The sequence below is a fragment of the Scophthalmus maximus genome, chromosome 5 (genome assembly GCF_022379125.1).
Source record: "Scophthalmus maximus strain ysfricsl-2021 chromosome 5, ASM2237912v1, whole genome shotgun sequence".
Classification (NCBI taxonomy): Eukaryota; Metazoa; Chordata; class Actinopteri; order Pleuronectiformes; family Scophthalmidae; genus Scophthalmus; species Scophthalmus maximus.
In genome coordinates, this window is record NC_061519.1 from 25,587,501 (window position 1) to 25,606,186 (window position 18,686).

The 18,686-nt window shown below is 48.2% G+C and overlaps 1 protein-coding gene across 11 annotated transcripts in view; it reads right to left on the reverse strand.

Moving 5' to 3' along the window:
- LOC118310358 (partitioning defective 3 homolog) overlaps window positions 1-18,686 on the reverse strand; it is a 204,818-nt gene that overhangs the window by 98,635 nt on the left and 87,497 nt on the right. For 9 of the 11 annotated variants that reach the window (XM_035633238.2, XM_035633233.2, XM_035633237.2 and 6 more), the window contains exons 6-12: window positions 13,614-13,705; window positions 11,424-11,507; window positions 8,858-8,983; window positions 6,486-6,922; window positions 4,799-4,938; window positions 4,164-4,292; window positions 864-899 (exon numbers count right to left, since the gene is read on the reverse strand). In XM_035633238.2, the coding sequence (XP_035489131.2) occupies window positions 864-899; window positions 4,164-4,292; window positions 4,799-4,938; window positions 6,486-6,922; window positions 8,858-8,983; window positions 11,424-11,507; window positions 13,614-13,705 (1,044 nt within the window). The remainder of the gene's footprint in view (window positions 1-863; window positions 900-4,163; window positions 4,293-4,798; window positions 4,939-6,485; window positions 6,923-8,857; window positions 8,984-11,423; window positions 11,508-13,613; window positions 13,706-18,686) is intronic. The other 2 variants (XM_035633234.2, XM_035633235.2) reach the window with 2 other exon arrangements.

Here is an 18,686-nt window from a genome sequence, read left to right on the forward strand (position 1 = left end):
TACGGCGCGACCGCAAATCAGATTTTTAAACGGTTAAATCACGCTTTTCTAATGAGCCGCGGCTGAAACGCGGGCCCATTTCAACCTGCGCTCGGGCCAGATGCGAACTGAAGGGCGAGGCCAGATGTGAAACGTCTGCGGTTGTTGATTGACAACTGGAGCTCGGTGTGTAAAACGGTGGGTTTAATGAAAACGGGAATAGCTTTTTAATATGAGCGGGTAAAGACAGATGTGATTTTAAACAGCTGCCGCCGGCGCACATCCTGTCGGTGGGTCGTGTGCGACGGAGGAACGGTGAGATCCTGCACATGCTGCTGCAAACTCATCCTTTCACATGAGTAGACTGAAGAGACGTCACAGGTTTTCATTTGTGGAATATATACGTCAAGCGCCCGCGATCGTGAACGCTCCGGCTCCGTCTGCATTTCATCCCCGCCAAATAAAGTGAAACAGAAACTAAACCGACTGTTTGTCATTCGCCTCACGCGTCTCGCGGGTGCGAGTCTGCAGGCGAGAGGAGCGGACTGACAACCTTGTCCACGGCCCGTCGAATAACTGCAAACGCCCACGCGCGCTCCGCGCCCTCGCCCGGCGAATACGTCTCCGAGGAGAGCGATGGATGGAGCAAATTATCCTCTGCAGCAACACCAGTGCGAGCCGGTCCATACTGATGAAGAGCCACGGAACACGGAGATTTGTTGGGAGCCAATCGGTACGGAGATTGTTTCTGACCGCGCACACGACATGTTCTTTGATTCACCAGGGATGGTTTACTGTTGTGGAACCTGGGTGAGAACATTCTGTGTTTTCATGTTTTTTAAGACTGAAGAAAGGAGTGAGAGCTTTTGGGGGCGGAGTCTTACCGAATCTCTGGGGCTTTGCATCTGGGGCTCGGCGTTCTAGAGGATGGAACAGGGGGGAAAGAACCAAAAAAAGTTAATCAAGCAAAAACACTTTCTGAAAGGAACAGTTACAAATCTGTGCACAAGAGAGCTGACGAATAAATGGCCATGCAGGATATGAAAATTATAAGTCTCAGCAGACAGACGGGTGGTTATTGCTCTGTGCGTGTGTGTGTGTGTGTGCAAGCTCCGACTTGACAGATAGACTGTGTGTTAGAAACTACTCAAGGACAAAAATGTCAGAAACGTCAAAGGCGTCCTCGCTCGGGGGACGAAGGAGACGTGTCGACCCTCCTCCCCAATCAAAGATCCCGTCTCTGTGCCTCCACACACACTTTCACACTTTCAGTTTTCTTTTTTTACCCCCATGGAGTTTCTCTGTGTGTGTCCTCCTCTCTTACTGTCCGGCTGCCACGAGGAGAGAAACTCAGTTCATCCCCGATCGTTTTTCACCCAGGGACAAAAATAAATAACTCCCTGATTAATAAATCAATCATGATTCATTAAATCCACGGAATCTCGAGCTCCGGCTCTTTGAAAAGACTTTGATTTCAGATCTTATTTGATGAGCACTGGACTTTCAACCCTCCAGTTGAGCCTCTCGAGGCTTTTACACACTTCATTTTTTCACATATATGTGCATTAACGTGCAGAGAATAAATAATAGCATTGATTGATAATCGATTAATCTGTCGGTTTATGGTCCAAAAAAAGGTTGTTAAATTGTGAAAAATGTTGATCGTGTTCCCCGCAAACCACCAACACAATGTTTTGTTTCGTCCACACACCATAGATATTTAATTGACTGTCATAGAGGAGCAAAGAAACCTGAAAATATTCACATTTAAGAAGCTGAAATCAGAGAATTTTGACTTTTTTTTTCTTCATAAAAACTACTTGAACCGATTAATCGATATTGAAAATAGTTGGCGATTAATTTAGTAGTCGATTATTAATCGATAAACTGTTGCAGCTCTATTTCTAACTCTCCAGTTCGACGGCTCTTTTTAATCATGAAGTTGTTTTCGAGACCGATTCAGGTTGTTCAGTTGTCGTCGAAGAAGAAACATCACAAACATAAGTGGACCGTGTTCTTGTTTTTAAAACGTGCTTCGGTTCAACCAGCCTGAAGAATTAATACAACAGCTGTTGACTTTTATTTTACATTACGTGACATTAGGGTTTGATACACCGAGCTGAATGGCTGCCCGACTCCATAAGCCCCCTCGCTCATCACTTGAGATGAAGACTGAAGCTGCTCGTTTTGTGCACTGGACCCTCGTCTCCCTCGAGGTCCCGTGATCCCTTCCCCTCTCCCACCTCCTGCGTCTGATAACCACAGACCAAATAAATCCTACCGTCCAACCGCGCAGTCAGCTGGACTCCGGGGGCAGCGCTCTAATCTGAAGATGAGTATCGACCAGCGCGGCAGCCCCCCCCCCCCCCCCCCCCCCCCCCCCCATCTTACTTCACCCGCAGGCGACAGGCAGCCAATAGCCTCGTCTGCATCTCCCTGCTGTGATAATTGTCAGCAATCAGCCTTTTTTGATTGACACGGTACTTTGCAAAGCAAACGGCTGCTTGTGCCCGTGACGGCTCCAGTGTCTGCTGCGGGCGCAGGGAGGAACCGTTTTTCTATCACGACGGAGCGGGACGAGGCTGTAACCCATTTTATGACTCGGGATTCTCAATGTGGTCAGACCTCTGTGCCGTTCATACGACGCGACGTGTTGTCTTGTCATCGCGGCGCCTTCCGTCGTTGTGCTGTTCACACTGCGTGACTCGTCTGCGAAAGACAGGGGGGTTCACACACTTCACGATCCTCCACCGGGAGAAATGTCTCCGAACGAAGAACGCTTCGTCGCGAGAACGCACGCGGGGAAAGTGACACGGGGAAATACGCCATAAACGCGCGACACAGGAAATGTTTGTCACTTTCACCATGGACGTCGGAAAGAAACGGTGGTGTTCAATACACTGCAGGATACTCTCATGTTGACAGGTCAGAAACAGGAAGTAGTTTGAGCGGACGCTCAGACGAGGCCTCTGGGAATCACTTTGATCGCGTCGTTCACGCTGACTTTCCTCCGGCTTGCCGCAGCTCCAGGATTTGTCGTGCGAGCGCGGAATCGTGCTTTAAAATCGCAGTGTGTGAACTCGGCGTTAGATGCTGTAACTCATGACAGTGTTTCAGACTTCTTCCTCTCTTTCGTCCCGGCCGTTATGACTTTGCCTCTTTAGAAAAACTCCCAGATGTGCGAGACACATCGAACCTCATCTTCTGCAAAGATAATGGGAGCACAACATCTGGCATCGGCTGGAAAAAGCACGGGGACCTTGAGGTGAGCAGACAGTTGCCGCCGGCGTCACCGACTGTATTACAGCCGCCTGAGTGACAGCGGTCGCACTCAACAAGCGACACAGATTTGTTGTGTGGCTGTTTGCGCGGAGTAATATGCAAAAGGATGTCGTCGCCCGATTGATATTCAGGCCAAGTGTGTTTTTCAGTCTGTGCCTACAACTACCTGCCCCGCGTCTCTCCGCTCATCCTCACATCCATCAATCGAGCCGCTGAGCTCGGAGGCGAAACACGGCGTGCGAGAGAGAGAGAGAGAGAGAGAGAGAGAGAGAGAGAGAGAGAGAGAGAGAGAGAGAGAGAGAGAGAGAGAGAGGTGGAAATGCAGAGATTTCAGAGGAGAGGTTACCGAACAAAATGGACTGGTGACTAAAGGAAAAAGGAGGAGTGAGGGTGACAGATAAAGAAAAAGACAGAGGGCGAAGTGAGAGAGCGAGAGAGGAAGAGGAGGAGAGGGTGAGGGAGATAAGGAGAAACGACGGAGGTCTTCCCTCCCGAGGCCGAGTCGCGGCTTGATTAATGGAGAGGAGTGCGGCGACAGAGCGGCACAATCAGCCCCGCGTGCTCGGCTGGCGTGTTGTGTTAGCGGGGAAATGAGAAGACAGCACGCCACTCACTGGGGGGGATTAACGCCGCTCATGGCAACACACACACACACACACACACACACACACACACACACACACACACACACACACACACACACACACACACACACACACACACACACACACACACACACACACACACACACACACACACACACACACACACACACACACACACCAGATGTCAATACTGATCCGTGCACGGAGGGACCTTGTGTATACGTGAAATGTCTTGTGCTGCTGACAGGCTGAAGAGTGGTAGGGGAGAATGTTCTGAGGAGTGAGAAACATACGCACCGCTTCTCGGGGAAGGAAGGTGTCTTCCTGCCGCAGGATCAGCAGCCCCACGGCACCGCCCATGGGCGTGGCCCTCAGCAGACACACCACCTCCTCCTGCGTCCGCCCGTTCAGGTCCACGCCGTTCACCTGAGCGGGAGACACGCCAGGTGAGGGTTGGGCATACTTTCAAAGGGGCTGGATTCATGCAATGAGGTAAAACACTCCAAATTCTCTTTTTCCGCTTATTGCTACGTTTAAATTATGACAGATCGATTTGTAATTTCATCACTAGTTAAAAAAAAATTAAAAGTTTAGGTAGAGAAACAAACATGCGGATCAAAGGATTTTTGTGGGAGAAAACTGTAGAACAGAATCCATAACACAAACTTCAAAAGCCTGTGAAGCTCGCGGTGCACGAGATGGAGTGTGGCAACATTTTCTTTCGATTTCAATTCCAGGACGCTCGATTTCCATTTTAAAAACAGAAACCTGACATTGACTAGTTACACTTTAAATCCATCAGACAAAAGGAACTTTTTATTTTTTATGTTTTAATCCTGCTAAAATATTCCTCCTCCAATCTTGGGAGGAAACATCTTCCACTACTCGGACGTGGACAGTCCGTGTTCACTGCCCCTTTGACACGTTCTCACCTCCAGCAGCCGGTCTCCTGCCTTGAGGCGGCCATCTTGGATGGCAGCTCCCCGAGGCAGTATGTTCTTCACGTAGATGGGCGCCGAGCCTCCGATGGGAACGTCCCGCGACGTGATGCTGAAGCCGAGTCCCTCGGGACCTGTGTGTGTGGGGGGGGGGGGGGGGACGTCAACGAGAGGTGAGGAGAGAAGGCTTTTTAGGATGGAATCTTCCAGCATCGCATCTGGTCACTTCCTGCGCTCTCACAGCTCTGATCGAGACACATGCACTGTTCAGAGAGCTTTGTGCAGACGCTGTTCCAAAATGTCTGTGTGTGTGCGTGTGTGTGTGTGTGTGTGTGTGTGTGTGTGTGTGTGTGTGTGTGTGTGTGTGTGCGCGCGAGAGAATGTTAAACAAAGTTGATATTAAAGAACAACTACGAGCCTCCGTGCTGTATCAAGAGCGCAGGCCCTCATCCTCACCGGCTCGTCTGACTGAGCTGATGCGAAGAAAAGCAGAACACTTAGCTATTCTGTTTTTCACCTCCACCATCAAACATTGATGAGCCAATCAACTTCTCGCAGGCAGACGAGGTGCTGTGCTGCATTATCCCCGGCGGTGAACGCCTGCAGCGTCTGGGGCTTCAAAAAACAATGGAGGAGGATCTTTTTAGAAGAAGAAAGAAGAACTGCCATCAGCTTGATTAAGACAGACCTCAGCAACGGGATTCTCTTCTCTGACAGATTTCGTGATACTCGGCGGGATTTTGCCGGGCCTGTTTGATTCGAGCACATGAACAAAAGAGGAGCCGAAACGGCCCCTTCCTGGGGGGAATCACCGCTAATCCCCCCAGACGAGAGGAGGTGGGGACGAGAGAAGAGATCACATCTGTGACTGGGAACATAACTCATCTCCCGGCAAACGTTGCAATTTTTTTTTGTTGTCCGGCTATTTTGACAAAAGGAGAAAAACAACCGTTGACAGAGGAACAAGTGGAAGTAGCCACGAGGCCAGGACGGAATATGCAACAAGCAGATGGGTGTTTTTATGTTTCAAGTTGTCTGGCTTGATTCCAGCCCCCGGGAGAGAGAGAGAGGAGAGATTTCAAACTTCAGCAGGCATATGGTGCCGCCCCTGTCAGACTCCGTCGCTGTGGCATTTGACAGAACACGGGGACCCGCCGGCTGCTTAGCAACAAGCTCTCCAGCCCCCGCGACCTGGCGCCGACACCTGCTCTCCTTGTTGGCGCAGGTTTGCACCACCTGTGCCAGCTGTCAGTCAAGCGAGATCTCCCCCCCGACTTTGCACCTCGCAGATAACCGTGCAGAGTCCGGGACTCTGGTGCGGTGACACTCCGGCTGTTCCTTAAGCCCGTTACATCGTGGTTCCGGGGAAATTGCTTGTTGATGCAGTTGGAAAACAAAGTGAAGGAAATCACAAAGGATCCCCACTTGTTCTCGGAAGCCAGAGGAATTAAAAAAAAGCGTGATGTGGGAATTTCACAGACACAACGAATCAGCTGATACTTTCAAAAACAAAATGATGTAATACATCAAGTCGGCTCTGATGCGTCTGTTTATCCACAATAACAATAAAGACTTGTGTGTTTTTATAGATTTATAAACGTCTACTGAACGCCGCCTCTCTGAGCACTTAGGTCATTTTTTACGTCTCTGGGAATGAGTTGGCACCTTTTCTTCTCCTCACCTTTCTTCAGCTGGATGTTGAGTCTCCGCCCGACTTTCTTGGCGTACCCGCCCGTCGGGGTGGCGGAGTTCGGCGCCCTCTGCGGCGAGTGGGCGTGTCCCGTCGGAGGCTTGGCGGCGGTGACCGCCGGGTGAGTCAGAGGCGGGAGGCCGGGGTCGCTCTGGAGGTCCGGGTGGGCGTGCGGGTGGGGGTGCGGCGGATGGGCGTGCGCGTGCGTCTGGGAGCCGTGGCGGGACATCCGCTGCGGGGTGTGGTCCACGCCAACGCCGCCGGAGACGGTGCTGCCGCTCACCGAGTCGGGGCTCAAGCGACCCGAGGCGTACGCCGGGTTGCGCTCGGCGTGGGACAGCTGCTCGTAGTGCGCCTTGGTGGACGACGGCACCACGTGGAACATGATGACCGGCGAGCGCATGGCCTGACGGAACATGTTCTGGGCTCTGGAGACGAAGGGAGACAGAGATTATTTGACTGATTTAATCCCTGAAATATCTTTATGGGCATCTGCTAACAATAATAACCTGCGTTCATACTTGTCAGCACAAACTCCACCGACCTAATCTCTCTCTTTCTCACACACACACACACATTACACACTGTACTAAATCCATGTTCGCCCCCACCTGAACATTCTGACAAGTTAATTAATACTTATGGCCGGCGCTAGCGTTTCTTTAAAAAAAAAGGAGAGCGAACCCTCCTCCTCCTCCTCCCCTCGACAGATCCATCACATAATCCGCCTCATTTGGCTCCAGATGAAAGATTCCTCTGTCACGACGGGAGAGAATGCAGAGAATCCTTCTCTTAAGCCCCCTTCGCCGTGAGCTCACGTACAGTAGGTGTGAATGGAAACTTATGTCGCCTGTCAGCGCCCTGGAACAGCGGAGCCTTGTTAGCACCACCTGTTTCAACAAAGCGAGACTGAGCCTCGGCTCCTTCCCTCGCTGACCGACAGCTGAACGGACGTTTTTCTCGGGGAGGGGAATAACGCCGGGGGCCCCCCGGAATTTCTATTTGCTCGTCGCGCCCCGTAAATGACGACTCAAACTTCCCCTCCCCTCCTGAGAATTGTGCGAGTGAAAATTCCGAGCCAAATTTATTTCTCCCAGACATTAATAACCTCCCCCCCCGGAGGACGGGTGTCGTCTCGCACAACTTTTCACCACTTCGGGCCGGATCGAGTGGCAGTGGTTATAAAAATACCGTTTGAATTACGAGAGCAACTGTTGACGCTCTTGTACCGACGCTGTTCGTCTGGTTGCCTGGGACACGGTGACGTGACGGGGATTAAAGGGTCAGTTCAGCCAAAATGCATCCAGCGATCTCTTGTCACAGTTTTTTATTTAAAGGTTGTGGCCTTGACTTTTGTTGTAGGGGTTTGCTATCGAGCCATTTTGACACAATTAAGACTAAAAAAGCCATTTCAGACATCAGGAATTGCAACTCTTAACATGTCTGCCAAGTATCGCGGGGCTTCTAAGCATCCCCACGCCCCCTCAAACACACGCATTCGGATTTGATGGGCGAAACGATGCGTCGCCGCGGCAACAGCGTTCAATAGATGGTCAATTTGTTCGTCAACGCCCTCGCACCTTAGCGGACCAAATTTTTTTATCGGGGGAATCTGGTCGACCTGCGAGAGGCAGAGGACACGTAAAAGTATGTAACTTCCTGTTTCCCAGCAGGCGGCACTGTGAACAAAACATCCGAAAGCCTCAAGAGAGGAAAACCAACATGATCCGTCTGCGAAACGAGGTTAAAAAACCCCGAAACAAACGATGAAATCCTAATTAAACTGTGTGATTTGAGTGACCTGTATTTCCAGGGGGAAAGATAAACTTCATATCACCCATTAATTGCACAATCGCAGATGAAGACATACATGTAGCTGGTAGCAGAAAACAGATCAAACACACACGTACGCATCACTGCGTCCCCGACACTGCAGGTGACATTATTTGCTCAGCGCCACGGCATGCCGCATGCGTCGCACAGGCTCCAGATAAGAGGGGAGGGGGAGAGGGGGAGTTAGCAGGTGGGTCTCGGTTAGGCAGGGGATGAGAGCAGGAGGAGACGGCAACAAGGCTGAAAGGCAGAGAGAGGCTATGAATGTTAGGAGCCTAATTTCCCCGATTCCTGCCGACGGAGAACGGGAAACAGAAAAGAACGGTGTGACAATAGGAGGAGTCCAGCGGAGCTGTTACTGAAGCACAGGGGGGGAAATGGAAAAGACCGCGATCAGGGTGGAACAACCTACAGGAGGTAAACGGGGAGGTTAGCTCAGCGCAGGCAGGGAGGGGGAGGAGGAGCAAAAGATCACACGGGAAGTCCAGGGGCCAATCGGAGCTCCTCCTCTGGCGAGCGGCCGTCCTTACTGTTCAAAGCGGATGTTCCGCAGGTCTCCGTTATTGATACGGACGATGCAGTCGTTCTCCTGGAAGAGGCCCAGCTGCTCGGCCTTCCCTCCCCGCTCCAGACGCTTGACCAACAAGCCAAGGGTCCTGAAACGTTCACAAGGGTTTTCGTGTCAACATGATACAAAAGAAAGAACTACCTCGGATTCAACGTTTTACATTTTAATATTCAACCTATCTATTCGGGGGGGGGGGGTTTTGTATCATTTCTTCCACACTTCGACGTTTTCATTTTTAAACGGCGTTTGAAACCAAAAACAACCGTCGTCCAGGCGAGTGATTCTTTAGCGCCGCACCAGATTTAACCCCTATCCACACTAGCACGCCCGAAGACGTAAATCACGTGACCATTCACGCGCGCATGCCGGTGTAAAAAGGAAGTAGATTGTCTACTCTGCCGTCGCCTGACTTGGAGGAAATGCTACGAATGAAACACAACTGCGATGAGGAGTGAAAGCAGGGGCTTCTTTTCTTGGGCCGAGGACGAGGCTTTACTGAAGCTTTACATTACAGGTGTTAATATTCTAACCTCGGGGAAAAACGTGGTTGGGTCTGTCGCACTGTAGCGCTTCAACCCGCCCCGAGCGGCCACGCTCGTCGCCCTGTAATCCGCTGTGGCGAACCGGCTTAATGCCAAGAGGGGGACTTCACCTGAAAAGACGCCTTCATGCGGATTATATAGACCCACGTCTGTGGAAGGGAAAAGACGGGCACACAAACCCGATCGAGGCCTCTGCGGCATAAAGCCCCCCCCGAGCCTCTGGCTTATAATTCGGTATGAACGTGGGAATGTGATTACAGGGGAGGGGCAGAAGAAGTTCAGGAGTTGGAGAAAGTTCACAGACGATATTTTCCCGCTGATTGAATTTGAGCGAGAGAGCACACAATGCCATTTTAGCCGCGGCGGAGGGGGCTATCTGTCTGATGAAAGCTGCGGGCGTCTATCTGTCCGGCGGAGAGGAGACAAGTGGTGGGATCTCGATTTTTCAACAAAGCGCCGCCGTCGGTGGCGTCGCAAGTGGCTGATCACATTTGCGAGTCCCGGGGCAGAGAGTGGTGCGGTAACACGCCTCTGAGCTCGGGCTGAAAACAAGTTGCCTCCAGATCCGTCTGTGACTGACCTACATGGCTTCGTGAAACTTTGAGCAGTAATTCAACAACCTCAACTACACCGAGCTGCACGAGTCGGATCACAAACTGCCTCTGGAGTTTAAAGATATTTAAACCAGGTGTCGTGAAATTCCTCTAATTCCATCGCAGCTTTGTTCCAGCTGTGTGGGTGTGTGTGTGTGTGTGTGTGTGTTGTGGGTACCCATGCGTGCGTGGGGGGGTTGTGCTGCGTGTGTTGCTGTTCAGTGTGTTCTTTGAACAGAGTAAAGCCAAAGTGACAGAGAAATATGACGGTCACCTGCAAACCACTAAACAATGTGATTGATCACTGTAAACTGGCAAATGGCTTCACGATGCTGGTGTGTGTGTGTGTGTGTGTGTGTGTGTGTGTGTGTGTGTGTGTGATGAAGTGATTACACACACGGGCACCAGAGGAATGTCTGGTGTGTGTTTTTGTGTAGGTGTGTGTTTCATGTGATGCGGTACACTTGATCCTGAAAAAACATTATAATTTTTTTTTACCAAATTCAACAAAGTACATTTTGTTGAAAGACATTTTTTAAAGAGTCTATAATTAAAGCCTCACAAGTCATCTGCTAACGGAGGCAACGTTCTCATTTGATTTCTTTTTAAAAGTCTTAAAAGTAGAATACATTGGTAAAAGTAGTCTTTCTGTAAAGTACAGGACTAGAAACTGTACGTGGACAAAGAGAGAACTGCAACAGGAACTGTTTTTACTAAACTACATCGCGGTTAAAACAAAACCTTCACCTATAGAATCATGTTTTCCAATTTGAACGACTAACCCGTCCAGTGCAAAACTGATTGTATGATTTTTGAACGGTGTCCGAGCTCTTTTTGACTCATCTGTGACCTTCTAGATATGGTCAGTCGGAGTCTGTCCACTTCCTGCTGATGCTGTTGTACAGAAATCGGCTGCAGTTCACCTAGAGGGCAGTAGCGAGGTCGTCTGCAAAGAACTGGAATTGATGGAGATAAACAGCTTCAAGTATTATTTACTTTTTACTTTTCCTCCACGCTGCTCGGAGTCCGAGGACAGTGAAAGAAGACGAATGACCGTCTGACGGAGCCAAATGTGAATCTGCGTAACGTGGCGGATGCTAACTGGACTTGGTGGCGTTCATAATTATATTAACTATATTCCACGCTCACTCAGAAACGGGCTCTGGTCAAACCAAGTGACAGTTTCTCTCGGCGCTTGACGTCACTTTCAGAAGGGTACGATTGAAGCAGCGTGAATCTAATTTAAAGGAACTATATCTATTGTTTCTAACCGTTATATCAAAAGGAAAAAACATCAGGCAGTGTGGAGCGGACACCAGATCCGCCCGCTCGTCTCCTTCACTCCTCCTCTGCTCGGGGATAACATTATATATTTATCTATTTATTTATTTACCTGCGGTCCCTGCCACTGAAAGGCACCACGTGGATCCCCAGGGGCCCGCCGTCGTTTGACACCTCCACCAGTTTGACTATGTCTCTGGGATGGATGGTGACGGGTGACGGATGGAAGACGGAGAGACCGAGGTGGGTGGGGTGAGGGGAGGGGAGAGGGGTGACACCATGTGGGCGAAAACAAAAACAGGACATGAGATGGTGACAGAGAAAAGAGATAATAACAACAACAACAATAACAGTGGTTTAAATAAATGAATAAAAACAGAAAGCAACAAGGAGACAAACGAAAAGAACAATAAAACTGAGCAGTCCAAATAAATCAAAGTCATGTGAAGGAAAACAAGGACGACAAGGTTTTCTAAATCCCACACCCACACACACGATTTAATATATACAGTATATATATATATATACTGTATATATATATATATAAGAGGCGGCGATGAAACAAAATACATGAATTAAAATAAAATCTAAAATCCTCTATTGTAATGAAGGGACTTTTTTCTTTTCTTTTTAAGCATCACAACTTTAGGCGAACTTTGGTGTCTTCAACATCAAACCTATAATCAATTCCTGTTTGGAGGAAAACATCTATGTTTAATGTCTTCGTTAGACGCATCTCTGTCTTTATGTGGAAAATGAAGGGGGGAAAAAAAGCAACGTGACTCGTTCACCACTGGCCAGAATGAAACTACACATTGTTTGAAAAATAAATAAAACTGCTGAAAATGTCAACTTGTAGAGGTATAATATGCTCTTTTGTGTTTTTCTTTTAAAACTGATATAGCCTGGTTGATGCTCAAACTCCTCTGCACAGCTGAAGAAACAGTACAGGCTCGAGGAAGGAGAGAAAACATTCAAATGAATCCAAACTTTATCTGCATCATCCGACGAAGCCCGAGACTGTAAAACATTTTTTAAAAGCACAGAACACAGTCGGCGCTATTTGCGTTTTCCGACGTCAAAAACACACACACACACACACACACACACACACACACACACACACACACACACACACACACACACACACACACACACACACACACACACACACACACACACACACACACACACACACATCTTTATAAGATGCTGGATCCGATCACACCTCACAGCTTTGATACAATGGCTGTGATTAGCTCGGGGAACAACAAAAAACCTCTGCTCCCCTTGTTGACAGCCGAGTGGCGGTCGGCGAGAGGAGCCGGATTCTCTGGGAAATCACAGGAATAATAACAACAATACCGTACCTGCATATTAAACTGGAAGCATGCAACGGAGCAGAACAACAAAACAGAACACGGTTGTTAATAAGAGCGGAGTCGAGCGGGGTGAGTGCGTGGGACGAGCTCTGGCGGCGAGACGAGGATCGGGATAGAGAATTATGTAAATGAGGAACGCGGGGCTGGAAATTAGTTTTTTTTTTCTTCCTACAATCAAACCTGGATTATGACAAAGAGAAATTCATATTTCATATAAGTCGTGTGTTGGTTTTCATAGTTTGGGCCATTAAATGTGCTCAGCAGCTTCATTAGAGACCGAGCGATGAGGATTTTTATATTTGGAGCAGATGCCATTGAATAAAACTTCTGATACCGATATATTGGCTGATATTTATGTTTAAAAAATGTTATGAAAGTCTTGTGTGATTGTAATTGGGGCTTGAAATGTATTATAATAAATGACAATAAGTAACCAGAAAACAAATATAAAAATAATGAAAGGCTCACATCATCTGATTTATTAGACAACGGATAAATCGGTCGGGCTCTTACATAATCGCTGATATCTTTGAACACAGCAACATGCATATTAAATTATTGTTGTGTTCAGAGTCATAACTCCCGATGGAAATTATGGCAAAAACTACAAAAAAATTTATTGAATGATAATGAATCTGATTTTTCTTTTTGGTAAATATAGAAAATTAATTTGGAAAGCGTTGTCGTGTTAAATTTTTTTAACCAATATATCAAAAGATTTTGCAACTACTTGATAAGCAAAAGACCTTAAACTCAATCAATGATCCTCCATTTGAGACAACAGGTGTCAATTTTCCAAAATGGTGGAAAACACATTTTGGAATCATCTTCCTAAATACACAGCGACGTGATGTTAGCAGCAGGAAGTGCACAAGACAAAACGAAGCTGCCAGCGGCGGCTCCACGGGGGCGGGACTTACTCGAGTGACCTCACGGGGGTGTGGTCCATGCAGGAGTCGGCTCGACCGAGCGGCTCGATCCGGCCGTTTTCTTCTTCCCCTGCCTCGTCCTCCTTGAGAACAAAACACAGAAACACAAGCAGGAGACGAGTGAGACGGCTTCGCCCATCACGTGTTTGTGTTCGCGACCTTGGCGGCCATCTTTTCTTTTCACGTTACATCATATGGTCGTCACGTGACAAATCGGAGACCGATGATATTTTTCTGCGTTGTGGATAAGACGACCGGTCGCTGTTCTCACATCTAAATGTTTTCAAGTTGACACCATACGTCTGTTGTGCAGTCTGATCCTGGTAAAACGTCTCCAGCTTTGTTTTCCCCCTTTCTGTCGAAGAATGACGACCTTTAAAAAAGTGTTCACCAGGTAAAGAAATGGTCTGAGCTGCTGACCTGACGAAGTCCACACGTATAAAAATAAACGCCCTTCAGCTTCAGCTGAGACTCATGACACGCACGCGCGCGCACACACACGCATGCACGCACGCCCACGCGGCGAGGGAACGCAGAGCAAAGAGGAGAGAAAAACGAGAAGCAGACAAAGAAGGTCATTAAAATTGCAGGGCGACATCGGAGAGGAGAGAGACGAGCGCGGGGCAACCGTCCACCTCATCAGTATGAAAATGAGCCCCCTCCGTTACCGTGGCTGCCGTGCGGTTGCCATGACACTATGAGGTGCCCAGAGGACGTGGAGCTGCAGGGGCGAGCGTGCGAGCATGTGCACACGTGTGTGTGTGTGTGTGTGTGTGTGTGTGTGTGTGTGTGTGTGTGTGTGTGTGTGTGTGTGTGTGTGTGTGTGTGTGTGTGTGTGTGTTTACAGTACACTCATTCATTTGGCTGACTGTTGTCCACTGTAAAGATGTATGAATGTAACTGTTTCCTTAATCAACTATTTATATTTTCAAGGTGACAAAAAAATCTGTTGATTCAAATCATCAACAAGAAAACTTCTTGGAATCATTAATTATAATTTAGTAATTGTGTTATTGCATATGCACATGGATATTTTGTTGGGTTAGACGGTGTTCATAAATATCAAGATTCCTATAAATTATGTGTAGACGTTTTTGTCAGTGTTGGCTTTTCTTGGGAAAATGTTGGAAGTGAGTTATCCCTCATCTTCAGTGCACCTTGGATATGAAAGATAGATCAAATTAAATAGAAATGAAGAAACACTAATTGATTAATCACTGAAAGCATTTGGACATGAATGCACGTTTCCTTGATGTCCGCAGACATTGGTCATTTTTCCAGCCCGACACAAGTAAAGTAGGAAGTTGTATCATAAATGTAAGAAGAGGGAAAGTAAAGCCGTCACCCAGTATCAACTCTCCTCTTCCCACTCCATGTGTCTTTACTCCAAATTCAGAAGATTAAACTGAATAATATTTTTGCACCTTACAGGCCCTCCGCGAGGATTTTAAGTGGATGAGAGTCAAGATGTCGGGGATTAAATATTCCCCCATCGTCAAAAAGAAAGACTGCGGAGTGTAAATCCCTGAGTCAAGAAGAATATTAAATTGTTCTGCCTTGATCTCCTGACGAGACTTGAACTATAAGCGCGTGTGTGCAAGATTATGAAGAAGACGGAGAGTTTTTTCTCCATAAAGGACTGAGCACATTTATAAAGACAACAGTCCTACTGTAAAATGTGTTTCTCTACGTTGCCAAAAACGTGTTCTCCACTATACGCTGCGAGCCTCTGATTTATTTACTAGTACTGCATCGACCCTTTACTGTTCTGGAAGATCCAGACTATTAAATCCGTGAAAAGCTGAAACACTCCAACGGTAACGACGCAAAGAGCCTCAGAAGAACGCCTGACGTTGTTCAATATTCATCGGGAGACGACGGGGAGCGAGGAGCGAATGAGTTCAGTTTTCTCCCGTCAGAGACAAATCGTTGTTTTGCTTCCGACGACGACAACTCGTGCAGTTCGCCCCCCACCCCGCCGAAGTCCAAACGTCTTCGCCACACCCACTCGACCGCACCATCAAGACGACGCCCTTTCCCGTCGCTGGGCGTGGGCAGAGAGACAGATAGCCATATTAATAATTCAGGGCAGAGTTGGGGGGGGGGGGGGGGGGTTAATGGCTCACGGGGCAGACACAGGTACGGGGAGGGGGCGATGTGTTTTCAAGCCGAGTCATTGTTTGTTTCCGGGATGTGGAGAAAGAGGCGGGGCGGGGCAGTTTTTCGAGGCCCGGGGGCTCATTAAAGATTAATAGGAGAATCCATCGGGGGCCTGTCCTTTCTATCTCTCGGACCAAATGAAGTGGTCTGCGCCTGGCGAGCGAGTACACGGACAGAGAGAGTGAGCGAGTGGGGCGATGCTGCACATTAATGAAGTGCTGCGCGCTTCACTTTCCTGCCACTTAGACCTACATTGTCACTCTCACACTGATGTGGATGTTTCCAGACACTCAGACAGGGAGGGAGAGGAGGAAGGAGACGAGGAGACGAGGAGGATGGAGAGGGAGAAGAGGGAGAGGAAGGGAGAAGGAGAGGAGGGAGAGGAGGAGAGGAGGGAGAGGAGGAGAGGAGGAAGAGGATGGAGAGGAGGGAGAAGAGGAGAGGAGGTGAGGAGGGAGAGGAAGGGAGAAGGAGAGGAGGGAGAGGAGGAGAGGAGGAGAGGAGGAAGAGGATGGAGAGGAGGGAGAAGAGGAGAGGAGGAGAGGAGGGAGAGGAAGGGAGAAGGAGAGGAGGAAGAGGAGAGGAGGAGAAGAGGAGAGGAGGAGAAGAGGGAGAGGAAGGGAGAAAAGGAAAGGAGGGAGACGAGGGAGAGGAGGAGAGGAGGAAGAGGAGGAAGAGGAGGGAGAAGAGGAGAGGAGAAGAGAAGGAGAGGAAGGGAGAGGAAGGGAGAAAAGGAAAGGAGGAAGAGGAGAAGGGAGAAGAGGAGAGGAGGAAGAGGACAGAGAGGAGGGAGAAGAGGAGAGGAGGAGAGGAGGAAGAGGACGGAGAGGAGGGAGAAGAGGAGAGGAGGGAGACGATGGAGTGTTATTTGCAGGAACGATGTTTATTTTCTTTAAGACGCAGAGAAACCAAAAAGAATCTCAAGAGACGAAATGAAAACATTTTGCTGCAGAATAAATCTGAAATGAAACGGTCTGCATACATTTTAAAAATCCATAAAAATAACAAAATAAACTCCAGAGAAGCTGCAGCCACAGCACAGACTGTATTTACTGTCATCTGTGGCATCGCACCTGGAACCTTTCATCTGCAATAAAAAAAAAATACTAAAACTCTCTTTAAATATGAACGATTGTGTCTCCGAAACATGATGCTGTGAAAGGTTGTTTTTTTAAATCATTAGGTTTGATACCTTAGTTCGTCAGGGGGAAAGACTCGACAGGAAGTGAGTGTGAGAAACACCGGCGCTCCGCTGGAACATCTCACGTCATGAAGAGTTTCACACCGTGAGCCGGAAAGAGAAGAAAAAAATATCTCGCACTTTGAAAAACTTCTGAAAAGTTTCAACCTTCGCACCAACAGCTGTCAAAGAATTTCTGCTTGGATTCTTATTTCGCCTTTTTTTGCCGCTGTCCGTTTTGCTTCCTTGTTTGTTGGTTAATTTGTTTGTTTGTCAGAGGGATTATTCAAAAAGGACAAGATGGATTTTCAGTAGACTTTGGTGGAACGCTGGAACAATGGGCCAAGAAAGAATCCAGGATCGTAATACTCGTGTCATGTTGAAACAATCTCGTATGTTTACCAAAAAAACTAATTCCTTACTTACGGAGAAATACCATTATACACACAGATACGCAAACATCCATCACTGTTAACTGGTGTCTGTGTTCTCTCCCGCAGACGGTGTCCAACAATCTTAAATGGCTTCTGGATCAGTGGGTGTGCGACCCCTTACAGGAAGTGGCAACCGAAATCTGTTCAATTTCTTAGGAGGTTAGACGCACGCGCACACACGCTTATTTCTATCGTTGCGAGGACACTAACTGGAACACACGTAGATCTACTGTGATTGGCTGTTGCCGTTATGATGACCGCACCAGCACCAAGCGTCGACCACGCCCACCGCCAAAATAAACCTCGACGGGTGAGTGCAGTCACGAAACATGACCCCAATCCAGATCCCACACCCACCCACCCACCCACCCACCCACCCACCCACCCACCCACACACACACACACACACACACACACACACACACACACACACACACACACACACACACACACACACACACACACACACACACACACACACACACACACACACACACACACACACACACACACACACACGGCTCCAGGTGGCCCCATCTCCACAATCCCACGAAAAACAATCACCGCACTGGAGTGAAGGTAATGATCAAACATCGCTGCACGTGACCGGCGATGTCTTTATTCATCAGGTCGGTCACTGAGGTCGGATGAAAGCGGCTCCGCACTGATTAAACTCACAATTGAAAAATAAAACAAAAGATTTGTTCACATCTAGCAGGTTTTATATGAAGGGGACGTTTTGTTTTCTCTTGGAGGCAACGCAGTCGGATTTGATCCCGGCGGAGACGCGTTTGACGGATGTCGACGCCCGAGACCACGATGCGTCTTTAAGAGCAAAGGCTTTCAATTACAGATCCGCCGCGCTAATTCAATTAGTCTCCCGTGAAGACACTTTGATAATGGGATGCGGACGGGCGGCGGGCGTCGTCAATAACTCCAGGATTCATCGAGCCGACGGGGACGTAATCAGACTCCTGGCTGCTGATCGCGCTTTTCCACGCGGACGCGAGGATGATGTGTGTTGGTGTGTCCTTCGGTTTGTTCGTTTGGTTATTTATTGCTTCGTTGTGTTCTGTGTTTAGAAATTCAGGGCCGGAAAAAAGAAAGAAAAAGACAAAATAAAGCGACACCTTCAAATGTATGTATTGCACGTCTCCAAGTATTGAATGAATTTTGTACGATTATATTTGTGGAAATTGTTCAAAGCATTTAGATATTTAGATATCTAAATGATTGTCATTGTACAGCTACAGACAACGCAAAAAAATACACAAATATATATAATTTTGT